We start from the raw sequence: 12,843 nt of genomic DNA on the forward strand, positions 1-12,843 counted from the left end.
TAGTTTGTATAGATTCCTCCTGATGTTCGGATTCTCTGTATTCAGAAGTTTCGAGTATCTGCAAAGTTCATGAAGGAGGCTCTCGATACTGTTGTTGCCGCCTTTATCGATGGTTTTGAAGATTGCAAGACCTGCTTGCTGCAGATGATGCGATATCTGGAGCTCTGATTCCTTCAGCCCGAAAATGATGATGAAGAGGAGGGGGCCTTTTCATCAGATAAGGACTGAGCTTTCTCTTCTTTCCCTCCTCTTTTTTTTTTTTTTGAGGGTGCTACGAGTGCTATCTCCTTATAAATATTTGAATAAAAATAAATGAAAGGAGTTATCCCATCTTCATAATGTCTGCATCTTCTTTATTTATGCTTGTGTATTTTCATTTAGCATATAGAGGCATCATAGAGGTCTGTTCCGACCTAAGGAACTTAGAATTGCTTCAATTTGACTCAATTCTGACCTTAGAAGTTTTAGTTAAATCTACTCTGGTTTAGGAGATGACTCCGTTATGAAAGCATAGGGGATAAGGCTGGATCTGAATAGAGAAACTTTGCTCTGCTTATCTTGGAAACGACAGCTTATGCGTTGCTTATAACTTGAGAGACAGTGTGTGCTTTGCTCATCTTATGAGTGGCAGCTTGTGCTTTGCTCATAACACGAGAGATAGCATGTGTTCTGCTCATCTTATGAGTGATAGCTTGTACTTAGCGTGTGTTCTGCTTATCTTATGAGTGATAGCTTGTACTTTGCTCATAACGTGAGAGGCAGCATGTGCTCTACCCATCTTATGAATGGCAACTTATGCTTTGCTCGTAATGCGAGAGGCAGCGTGTGCTCTGCTCATCTTGTGAGTGGCAGTTTGTGCTCTGCTCGTAACGCGAGAAGCAGCATATACTCTGCTCATTTTATGAGCGGCAGCTTATGCTTTACTCATAGTGTGAGAGGCAGCGTGTGCTCTACTCATCTTGTGAATGGCAACAACTTGTGCTTTGCTCATAATTATAGATTGAAGATCTTGAAAGTTAGCCCTCCAGAGGTCCCTTTGGATCTTCCTCTACTTCTTATGTGACTTAGACACTACAGGGGTCTTATAAGTTAGCCCTGCCTCTAAGTTGCCAAGATGTTATCGTCGATTGAGGATCTTATAAGTTAGCCCTCCAGAGTCCCTTTGGGTCCCCCTCTGCTTCTTGCATGACTTGGGCTCTGCAGGGATCTTATAAGTTAGCCTCGCCTCTAAGTCGTTGAGGTATTGATCAGTTTTTCAGACCATTCTTATATTGAAACAAGAATTGATAAATTTAAAACTTCATGTATACGATAACAAGATGTTATAATATCCTCATTAATAATATACACGGAGTTTGGCCGAATTTCATGGCCTAGAAAGTGGAGTGCCGTCAAGTTGCTTCAGTCGATGGGTCCTAGGATGCGCTACTTCATCCACCTAATAGGGACCTTCCTAATTAAGTGATAACTTCTCCTACTCAGTGGATTGTGATAGCTTAGCTCACCGTAATATCAGGTCACTAACTTGAAACTCTTTGGTCTTGACTCAGACGTTATAGTACTTGGCCACTCTTTGGCAATAGACGGCCATCCTCACATCAGTGCACTCCTTACTTTTTTCGATCAAATTGAGATTAGCTAGAAGCCACACTAAGTTGGTGTCTTTATTATATTCCTCCACTCTAAGGGATGGGAGCCCAAACTCCACAGGAATGACTGCCTCAGTTCCAAATGCAAGACTGAAAGGGGTCTTGTTGGTTGAGAGCCTCTAAGTGGTTCGGTAGGCCTATAGTACATGATGGAGCTAGTCTACCTAGGACCTTTCGGTCCGCTCTATCCTAACCTTTAAGTCCTATAGAAGAGTTCTATTGATCACCTCCACCTCTTCGTTTGCCTATGGGTGACCCACTAAGGTGAAGCAATTCTCTATTCTATGTTCTCTATAAAAATCGTAGAGTTGAGCACCACTGAACTGTCTGTCATTATCTGTAATCAGCACTCTGAAAAGATCATAGCGATAGAAGATTGACTTTCAAATAAAGTCTTTTATTCTTATCTTGGTGATGCGAGTAAGAGGCTCGGCCTTAATGTATTTTGTGAAATAGTCGATGGCCACCAAGAGAAACTAGCACTGACCTGACATGAGAGGAAATGGGCCAAAAATATTCATACCCCATTAAGCAAATGGCCATAGGGCACTGATTGGAGTCAGAAGCACTATCGGTTGGTGCTGGATGTTGGAGTTTCTCTAGCATCGATTGTACCTCTTGACAAAGGCACCTGCATCTTACTGTATTATAGACCAATAGTATCCTTATCGAAGGATCTTGTAAGATAGGAATTTACCCTCCAAGTGACTTCCATAGATTCCTTTATGGATCTTCTATAATGCATAATTAGTCTCAGACAGGCGTAAGCACTTTAGCAAAGATAAAGAAAACGATTGCTTGTAGAGCTTATCATCATACAGGATGTAGCCAGTGGCTTACTTCTTTCCGAGCCTACCTGTGATCAGGCAGTAATTCTCCTAACCACAGATACTTCAGCAGGAGGTGGATTCAAAAAGATTCTTCATCAACATGCTGGATGCAAAAGAGGCTCCTTGAGGCTTGAGGTTTTCAATACTTCAAAGTAGATCCCTTTTTTCAGGTCGACTAGTAGCAAGACTGCTAACTTCGATAGTGCATCTGCCTTGACGTTCTTCATTCTAAGGACTTGTCGAATGTCACAACTCAAAAAGGCTAAGATTAAATCCTTTATCTTCTGGAGATACCTCTTCATATTCTCCTCCGATGCCTCATATTCGCCCTTTATATATCCCACCACTAATTGAGAGTCACTGAAAATCTTCAGTTATTGGGCTCCTGCTTCTCTTACTATCTTGAGTCCAGCAAGCAAAGCTTCATATTCTATCTCATTGTTGGTAGCTGAAAATTCAAAACGCAATGCACATCCTGTAACATCATCTTCAGAATCGATTAAGATCAATCCGGTCCCAGCTCCAGAAGCATTTGATGGAGTATTTGATGAGCTGTTGATATGCAGTGTCTATAACTCATCAAAGTCAGATCCTACGTCTGTCTCCTCATTCTTTGAGTTTTCACCTGCTTTTGAGCCCTTGCCAGCTCTTGAGCCTTCTCCATCTTGTGAACTCTGCCTGTTCGAAATGGTACATTCTAGGATGAAGTCCGCTAACACTTAGACTTTGATGGAAGGCCTTGGACAGTACTGCACATCCAACTTGACAAGTTTAAGAGCCTACTTTGCAATTCATCCTGAGGTGTTCGGACGATGGAGAATGGCCTTGATTGATTGGTCAATGAGCAGTACAACAGTATGGGCCTAAAAATAAGACTTAAGTTTTCTTGCTGTGATAACCAACACAAAAATCAACTTTTTCAGTTTTGAATATTTGATCTCGACATCATGAAGGACTTTGCTGGTGTAATATATTGATTTTTGAATCCATCCTTTTTTTCAAACAAGAACTACATTGATCGCCACTGGAGAGATAGTAAGGTATAGTAGTAGTTCTTTATCAGGTTGAGGCTTCGTAAGCAATGGTGGAGAGCTGAGATATTGTTTTAACTCCTTAAATTCTATTTGACATTCAATAGTCCATTGAAAGTCTTTTAGCTACCTGAGGGTCTGAAAGAATGGAAGATACTTCTTGATCGATCTAGAGATGAAGCAGTTGAGCAAAGCGATCCTGTCAATAAGATGCTGCACCTCCCTAACTATTTTCAATGGAGTCATCTCAAGAATTATCCTGATCTTCTCGAAATTTGTCTCAATACCTCTTCGCAAGATCATGAATCCAAGAAATCTTTTGATGATAACTCCAAAGGCATACTTCGCTGCATTCAGCCTCTTCTGGAATCGATGGAGTGTGTGAAAAGTCTCTTAGAGGTCAGCAATATGGTCTGAAACTGTATGGCTCTTGACTAGCATATCATCTACGTATACTTTCATATTGAGATCGAGTTGATCTTTAAAGATCTTATTCACCAATCATTGATAGGTAGCTCCTACATTTTTCAACCCAAAGGACATCATCCTGTAACAATAAAACCCATGATCAATAATAAAGATTATTTTCTCATCTTCAAGCACCATCTAAATCTGATTATAGTAGAAAAAAGTATCCATGAAACTGAGAAGCTCATGCCCAAAAGTAGCATCTACCATCTGATGGATCTGAGGCAACGGATAGCTATCCTTGGGGTAAATCTTGTTCAAATCGATGAAGTCGTTACACATGTGCCACTTTTCGTTTGTCTTCTTGATCAGGATAATTTTCGTCAGTCAATTCAGGTACATTACTTCTCTAATGAAGCCAGCTTTGAGTAGTTTGTCCACTTCCTCGAATATGACCTTCTAACACTCTGGAGTGAAGCTTCGCTTCCTCTGCTTCACCAACTGATAGATTGGATCCACCTTCAGATGATGGGACATCACCTCTGGATCAATGTCGGACATGTCTACGGCCAATCAAACAAAAAGATCGATATTTTTCTATAATAGAGCAGTTAGCCGGTCCTTTGTTACCTCATCTAGGTGTGAGCTGATCCTCACTGTTTGTTGGAGATTCTCTTTCCACAGTGGAATCTCTAGGAGATCCTCGGATGGCTGGGCTCATTTCTGAGATAGGTCATCTTAGGCATCCAACCCAATAGGAAGTTCAAGTTGGACCTCTACCTGGGATGGCTGGCTTTTTGCTTGAAGTTTGATAGCAAAACACTATCGAGCTATGGCCTGGTTGCCTCTAATTTGCCCTACTCTATTCGGAGTTGAAAACTTCACCATCAAGTGATAGCTCGACATTATGGCCTTTAGAGTGCACAAGCTTGGACAGTTAAGAATTGCATTGTAAACTAAAGAGAGCTTGACCACCAGAAAATTGACTTGGATCGTCATCCATTTTGATGCAGTACCTATTGTGACAGGCAGCCTAATCATTCCCTCTAAGATCATGGAATCTTCGGAGAAATCCTGAATCGGGATATCAAATCTACCTAACTGATTTAGTGTAAAGCCTATTTGGATGAAGATAGAGAAATACAAAATATCAACCGAGCTTTCATTATCAATGAATATACGATGCACATTAAAGTCAGTGATATTCGTTATTACAGCCACCACATCATTATGTGGGGCTAGCACATCCTCTACATCTCGCTTAGTGAAGGTAATGGCATCTTTATGCTCATCTTCGAGCTTCGGCCTCTTCACCTCTGAAAGCTCCATCGGTTCGGTCGATTCCTCAATTATCATATGGATTTCACCTTGGATAGATCGGTCTTCTACTATTGTTGATCCTCTTATTTTCTGTCTCATCGACTGCGCTGGTGCTGGCTATGGCTGTGGCTGAGGGAATGACTGCTGAGCTCTCAAAGGAGGTCGTTATTGAGGCACTCTCTCTCGGATGAAATATTTCAGTCTCCCCTACCTAATGAGCCTCTCAATCTCATCACGGAGCTGCATGCAATCTTCAGTATCATGATCATGGTCGTGATGGTAGAGACAATACTTATTTAGGTTGTAGTGGTACTCAGACTTCATCCGCATCACTGGAGGCTCGGGCAACTCAACTCGAATCTCCATCAACGCCTCCCTCCTAGAAACATTCAAAGGTATGTAGTTAGTGTAACGCCTAGGAGGATGAGGAGAGGATTGTCAATCCCTTCTCGGAAGGCTCTGAGATCGATGGCCTCGACCCCCATATTTCTGCCTCCGAAATGGAGACTGCGAGCGTTGGTGGGTTCTCCCCTCCTACTTTGGAGGGTGCTCCTTGTTTTGACCTGCCACACCAAAACTGTCAAAGATTTCTTCTACGAAAGCCTCCTCCATGCGGGCATACTTATTCGTATGGGCAAGCATGTGCAGAAAGTTTCGGAGATAAGTCTTAGTTAACAACTTTTTCAAGTCGTTCTTTAGTAGGCCACCCATCAATGCGGCCATCGTGGTCGACTGGTTCAAGTCATAGATATCCAGCGTCGCCGCATTGAAATGGTGACAAAAGCACGGATTGACTTGCCCTCCCTCTGTTTGATAGTAGAGAGATAGTCAAATCACTTTTACTATCGTTAGCTGCTAACAAAGTGACCGACGAACGATTGGCATATATCTTTGAAAGAGTGGATGGAGGCCAGCTTCAAGTTTGAATACCACTATCGAGCGGCCTCTTTAAGAGTAGCAGGAAACACTTGATAGAGGATGGCATCTGCTGCTCCTTGAAGGAGCATTTAGAGAATAAAGAAAGCAGCAACGGATTCTTTGAGAGAGATTGCTTAACTTACCTTGATCCTAGAGACTTTGATGATTTATATTGATACTCATCGAACAGCTGATTGAACAGCTATGAGATCATATGATCCCAAGATTGCAGGACCGTTCAACATGCCATAGCGGGTGAGATATTTCAATCTTCAATTACTCCTGTGAAATCAGGAGAGTTGGTTACACTTGAGCCCATCTACTCAGGGTGCACCGCTATAGCACGTGCTAGAGAGCCGATCGTTTGAGGTTATGGAAGGTTGGATGAGATAAATAGTCCGTGCAATAGATCAAAGATAAATAGCTCTGCTCTATGCATCTCAATTCTGCACTTTGACTGGCGACTGCATAGACAGACCACTGATATGAGGTATCAATGACAACATGTCAGATCCGAGGCATTCAGGATACTACCGTAACAAAATCTTTTAAAATTCTTATGGTTTCTCCAAAAATTTGTTTTGATGTATTTATCTATTTATTTAGGTGTAGATCTTCTTTACAAAGACTATCAAATGGACCAGAAGTTCATCATGACCATCTACACTGCCAATGGAGGTTTGGGTTTTTTTTTCTATTGCTGTGCATTAGCATTTTATGTGGGGGCTATTTCTGCCTCCTTTCGTAATCTGAAACAGTGTTTTTTTTTTTCCTTTGAAAAAGAAGGATTGTTGGTAAGAGTAAAAACATGATATTTTGTAGGATTGGGGATTTTTGATTGAAAGGATCTTCTTTAGTTGTCTAAGCTTCTCATTCGGCCACTTCAAGCTTGCCACCCGGTTGGGACTCTTGAGATGGAAAAAATAGAGGAAAAATGGCAGAAAACATAGGAAAAATTGATGAAAACAAAGGAAAGATAAAAAAATTTAAGGGAAAGGTTGATCATTTTTTTCTTTTCACTTCTTTTTCTTTTCATTTCATTATGTTTTTTAGAGATACATGGGAAAGGAGAGCACTTGAGAGAAATTAGAGGAGTTTCTTAGGTTCCAATTGGGTTTTTTTATCAAGTATATGGGATTCTGTGTGAGTTGGTTCCTTGATCGAAAGGATTCTTCTTTGGCTGCAAAATTTTCAATTTATGGGGCTCTATTCTTACGATAACAATACTAGGGCTACCTGATGGGGATTGTTGGTGGTTGGCATTTTCATTTGAGACATGGTGGGGTGATAAAATAGAGGCTTTTGCATTAGTAGAGCATCCACATGTATTTTGCTTGACATCACAGATGAGTTGAAAGATGAAGCTAGCAGCTTTGTGGATAGATTGTTGGCTGACCATGCTCTCGAAGATGACATGGGCCTCCAAAGCAGAGTTGATGCACAAATCATGGATATACGAGTGAGCGTTGATACGCTCAATCCAGATGAGGTTCCGACTCTTTGAGAGCCTTTTGAGTTTCACCATAGTAGGGAGAAGAAAGCGAGTTTCGGAGGTATAAAATAGAGAAGAAAGAATGCTAATACGGAAAGAGGGTAAGAATTTTAGGAGAAACTAGGCAGCAGGAGGCCCATGGAGAAGTCCAAATTTAGAAAAAATAAAATAAAATAGGTTATAAATAGATTATAATCTATACTATGCACAAAATATATTTTTTTATTATTTTAATTATTTTTAAAATACATATAGAATAGGTATTAGTAAATCAATAAAATAAAATATTTTTTTTAAAAAAATTGCATCTTGTGCATGATATGAGATTATAAGCTTGAAACTGAGTTACTGCTTAAAATCAGCAAAAATATAAGCTTGAATAGGCAACATAAACTATTTAAAGCAGCGAAGCCACATGCTGTTGAGGGGGGTCACAGGACCCCCCTGGAAAAAAAAAAATTTACTGCTATGGTATAATTTTCAAACTTTTAAGGGTCCCTATTAAAAGGACCCCAATGAAAATTAAAAAAATTACTAGAGACCCTAACAAAATTTAGAAGAATGAATAGAAAAAAAAATTTAAAAAGGCTAACGAAGTTTCGGGAATGTGGAATTAAGATTTGTGATTCTCAATAGTATGGTGATATTTTTTGCTTGTATGATTGAAGTTTCATATTATTATATTGTTATCTAAATTATTTTATATTTATTATTTAAAGCGCGACCCCCCTAGAAATTTTTTCTGGCTTCGCCACTGACTTGAAGGGTTACACATGCATAACAAGAAGGGTTATAATAATTAGTTCATGAACAAATAAAAAACATCATTTTTTATACATTTCTAGTCCTATGATTCCAACTGTTTCTTTCGAAAAGAAGGTTGACGTCTGGTAGACTACATGTAAAACCCAACTCTGCTCCTAATTTCTTGCATCGCATGGAACAACAGTGGAATTCATTATATTACAAGCTACTCCGTTATGAAACACTACTAGGAGTAGCAAGGATAGATATCCTAGGAATTCCAATTTTTTCAACTAAGAGATCTTGAGATTGGTACTTTTCTCCCTTAAGGTGGCACTCCCTCATCGCATGATTCATTTGTTCCAAAGGCAATGCTGTATGTGCATTATGGTGAATCCAGTTTAGACTTCAAAGCAGACTGGACATGCTTTGACTTCCAAAACCAATAAGTTAGGAGAATAGCAAGACCTTTTGAATGGACATATATGGAAAAAAACATAGTAGAGGTAGCATTAGGGGGGCTTGATTCGCGATCGAAACCGGAATCAAAATCGAAATTACTTAAAATTAGAATCAGAATAGCTAAATCACCTGAAGTGCTTGGTTTGTGACCGAAATCAAAATCAGAATTGAAATGAAAATTGAATCCATAGATGAAAGTAGGGATTGAATTCTATGTAGATTGGGATATTTTCATTCCACTTCGGAGTCTAAATCGGAATGGAACTCCTCCAAATCAAACTATGAGAATGAGAGTTATCCATTCTCATTCCGATTTCAGACCTCCACTCTCTTCAACCAAGCATCTCTTAGATACTGTTTAAATCTTCTATAGCTTCCCCTCCTCCCTTCCCACATGACCCCCCTCTTCCACCCCTTTGCTCCCTGCGCCTTTCCTGACATTTCTTTGAACACCAGTAACTATGTATCCCAACAATAAATATATTTTAAGAAAATATTATTATATTAAAAAATTAGCAAAAAATGATAACTTCACGATAGAATATCTATCAAATGATGAGATACTAGCCGACCCTCTACCAAAGCTATTTATGAAGACCTCAAGGGAAAGGGGATTATTGCCAGTATAGTAGGATTACCATGGTTGTAGCCTACCATTGTTAGTGATACCGATTGAATATCTGAAGTTAAGAGTTCAAAGAAAATTAACCATAGGTGTCTCTGATTGGATTTGTAACAAGGTTTACATTTCTGACTGATTCGACTGTCAAATCATGATTTTGAATTGTAAATCACAAGTGATCTTAATTATCAATTTGATTGATGATTTGACTTAAATGTAAAAGTTACACAAGGGCTTGCTAAGAGTTAGCAAGTTATAGGAGGACTCAATTGTAATTGTTGCATATTATGTGATTTGATCAAATATTAGGATTGAATTCTAATCAGATTAAATCAGATTTAATTTGATTAGTTTTAATTTGAGTTTGACTCAAATTAGATTTTATAAGTATAATGAGATTAGACCTAATGAACACTTGACCCAAATCTATCTAGATTAGGTTTGACCTAATCTATAGCCATGTTTGATTTAGATAAGGTCTTAGTTAATTTAAATCAGATTTAATTTTGATTAGATCAGATTTTAATTTGATTTGGATTAGGTTTCATTAATCTAATGGGATTGGACTTTAACCTAATCTAAATTGGAATTCAATCTCAACTTCGTTTTTGAACTAGACCTTGACCAAATCAAACAAAGATTTGAACCACCCTTTATCCAAGTCCAATGAGGAGTCTCACACCCTTATGGTACCATGCCTCATGTGTTTCCATGGTGAAAATCTTTTTGTGGTATGGAGAAAATAGAGGGAGAGAATAGGTGGGCGGCACATCATGGAAGAGTCCTTCTTATTTAAGGACTCTAACGAATCCTAACCACCTAGTTTAAAAGGAGGGGATATGGGCCACCTCCAAAGGGATAACTTCAAGAGTTTTGGATGCCCAAAAAGTGGAGATTTGCATGGAAAAAAAGGGGATGCCCAAGGTATTGGCGTGAGGGATTTTCTATGAGAGAAAAGTGGGGCACCTTCTCGCTTCCTATCTCTTGTTTCTTACAACAACCAATTGTTAGTTATGAGATAATTTTCTCTCTCCCTTCTTTGTCCATAAGTTGGATATATCTCCTTCTTCTTCTCTTCAAAAGATGTCTAAGAGTAGGACATGTCTCCCTCTTTCTTTCTTCTCAAATGATGTCCAAGAGTTGGACACGAATAAAAATTAGATTTGATCTGATTTTTCTTTCCTTATTGGTCCATGAGATGGACACAAAATTCTTTCTCTACTCCTAAAGATATCCAAGAGTTGAACATGATTAAATCAGATTTGATCTGATTTAATTTTTTTGATCCATGAGATGGACGGTTCTCCTCTATCTTTTCTAAATTTAATTCATGAGTTGGACAAGAAAGGAAGAAAAAAGAGATTTGATCTTTTATCTTTTTTTATAGATCTTGAATTTTTTCTTGAGAAGAGAAAAGTGGAAAAAAAATCAGATGTGATCAGATTTCATCATCCTCCTATTGATCTGGTTGATTCTCTTGAGAAAATGATCAAAAGATCAATCCGATTCGATAATCCAAGGAGCAATCTCTGCAAGAAAGCTAGCTCTCCGATAAGATCGAGTTTTCTTGATCTGATCAGTCTCGATGGATACCCTAGAAGTCGGACGTGTGTACGGCTCTACAAGAATCTTACTAGATTATCACAGACCATCAAATCACGGTGAAGATCTACCCACTCAAAGATAAAGATCGAAATCTAATTTTTATTTTTCAGCATCTTAATTTTAGCATGTGAACATTCCTAGCATGTATAGATTAGATCTATATTTTATACATGTTAGATTTAAAATTATTTAAATCTAGATCAGTTTTAATTTTTACTATTTTTATAATTTTTAAAAATTAAAAATCTTCATGTTCTGATCTTTGCATGCATATCCCGAAAGTCAGACTTTCTTCAAGTGGTATCAGAGCTATGATTTTGTTTCACGTGTATGTTATTAAGATCTAAAAATTAGATCTTTAGATCTAATAAATTAGATTTTATCTAATTTAAATATACATGAGCTATATTAGATCTAGATTGTACATGAGATGTATATGCATATATGATACGTGTAGGTTTAAAAATTAAATCTTTAGATCCAAAAATCAAATTTAGTAAATTAGATTAGATCTAATGTAAATACATGTGATATATATTTAAATACATATGATGTATTACATGTTATTTATACATGAGATGTATAATTGATATGCATATGTGACATGTGTAGATATAGTTATGTATGAGATACATAATCTGATTTGACATTAAATAAGATGCATGTTATTAGATCTAAATATACATGAGATGTATAAATGATCAAATCTATTTTAAATTAGATCTAAATTGATTGGGTTAATCAAAATCATCCTGACATTAGGTTGTTCTTGCATAATGGAGATTATGCTGAATGATTGTCCTGGATGATATAAGATGAGACCCTTTAATTTAAAACTCCAGATTTTTGTATGAGATACATAATTAAATATTTAGATATGAAAGTAGTTTCGACATCTAAACTATCTCATATTCATAATATATGTAATAAGGTTCTAAAATTGAGAATTTAACATCTTAATCTTAAGTATAAAATATGAAGGTTTGGGCTTGAGTAATTCAATTAGGTCTAGTAAATCAATTACTTTTGAGTAATCGATTTGTACATAGTAGAGCTGAATCGAGATGAGCGATTGATCTAACCCAATCAAGAGTTGATTAGGATTAGGTCAAGAGTGCTCAAGATTAACCCAATAGTTATAGATTAATCACATCGATTAACAGTCTCATATTGGATCGATTAACTCAAAGATCAGATTTGGCTCAATGGCTTGCACCTGAGTTACACAAACTAATCTATTCAAAATTGATTGACCTATTGGTGTCTAAGAAAAATGCCTTAAAGAAAAATAATTATTTAATTAGTTTTGTTTGCTAACTTGATCAATTTATTGGTGTCTAACAAAAGCAACAAAGGGACCTCCACCGATCTTACACTTACCTGACCAATTTGCTTGATTAATCTTGATGTGGTTGCTTGATTATTCAAGCTAGCCCATGCCCTTAGGGTTAGTCATAACAGTTATAACTAATTAGGATTAGATCCATTGTAATTATGGATTTATATGAAATGTAAATTAACAATTAAAGTATTAAAGAGACCTATATTAAAACCTCCATAATAATATTTAGTCGAGGGGTCTTCTACCGTCTTAGAGTGCTGTGCCATCTCTGATGTTGATTGTTTTCAGTTGGATACAATGGGTCAGTTGCATCGAAAAAAAAACAACCACTCTATATGTAGGATGGAGATGGAGTTGGACCCAAGATCTGTCAGGTGAGGGTCCAATAACGCTTCGCTCATACTTAATGGTTGGTTTGAC

At 37.7% G+C, this 12,843-nt stretch overlaps 1 protein-coding gene across 1 annotated transcript; it reads right to left on the minus strand.

The window, feature by feature from the left end:
• Positions 1 to 4,740: 4,740 nt before the first annotated feature.
• LOC140856210 (uncharacterized) lies at positions 4,741 to 5,247 on the minus strand. The gene has a single exon (XM_073253352.1). The coding sequence runs from the start codon at positions 5,245 to 5,247 to the stop codon at positions 4,741 to 4,743; it is 507 nt and encodes a 168-aa protein (XP_073109453.1).
• Between the last annotated feature and the right edge of the window lie 7,596 nt (positions 5,248 to 12,843).

This window comes from Elaeis guineensis, chromosome 3 (assembly GCF_000442705.2).
Source record: "Elaeis guineensis isolate ETL-2024a chromosome 3, EG11, whole genome shotgun sequence".
Lineage (NCBI taxonomy): Eukaryota > Viridiplantae > Streptophyta > Magnoliopsida > Arecales > Arecaceae > Elaeis > Elaeis guineensis.

Excerpts from the sequence above, each read along its gene's own strand:
- LOC140856210 (XM_073253352.1), bottom strand. The coding sequence starts at position 5,247 with ATGGAGCTTTCAGAGGTGAAGAGGCCGAAGCTCGAAGATGAGCATAAA.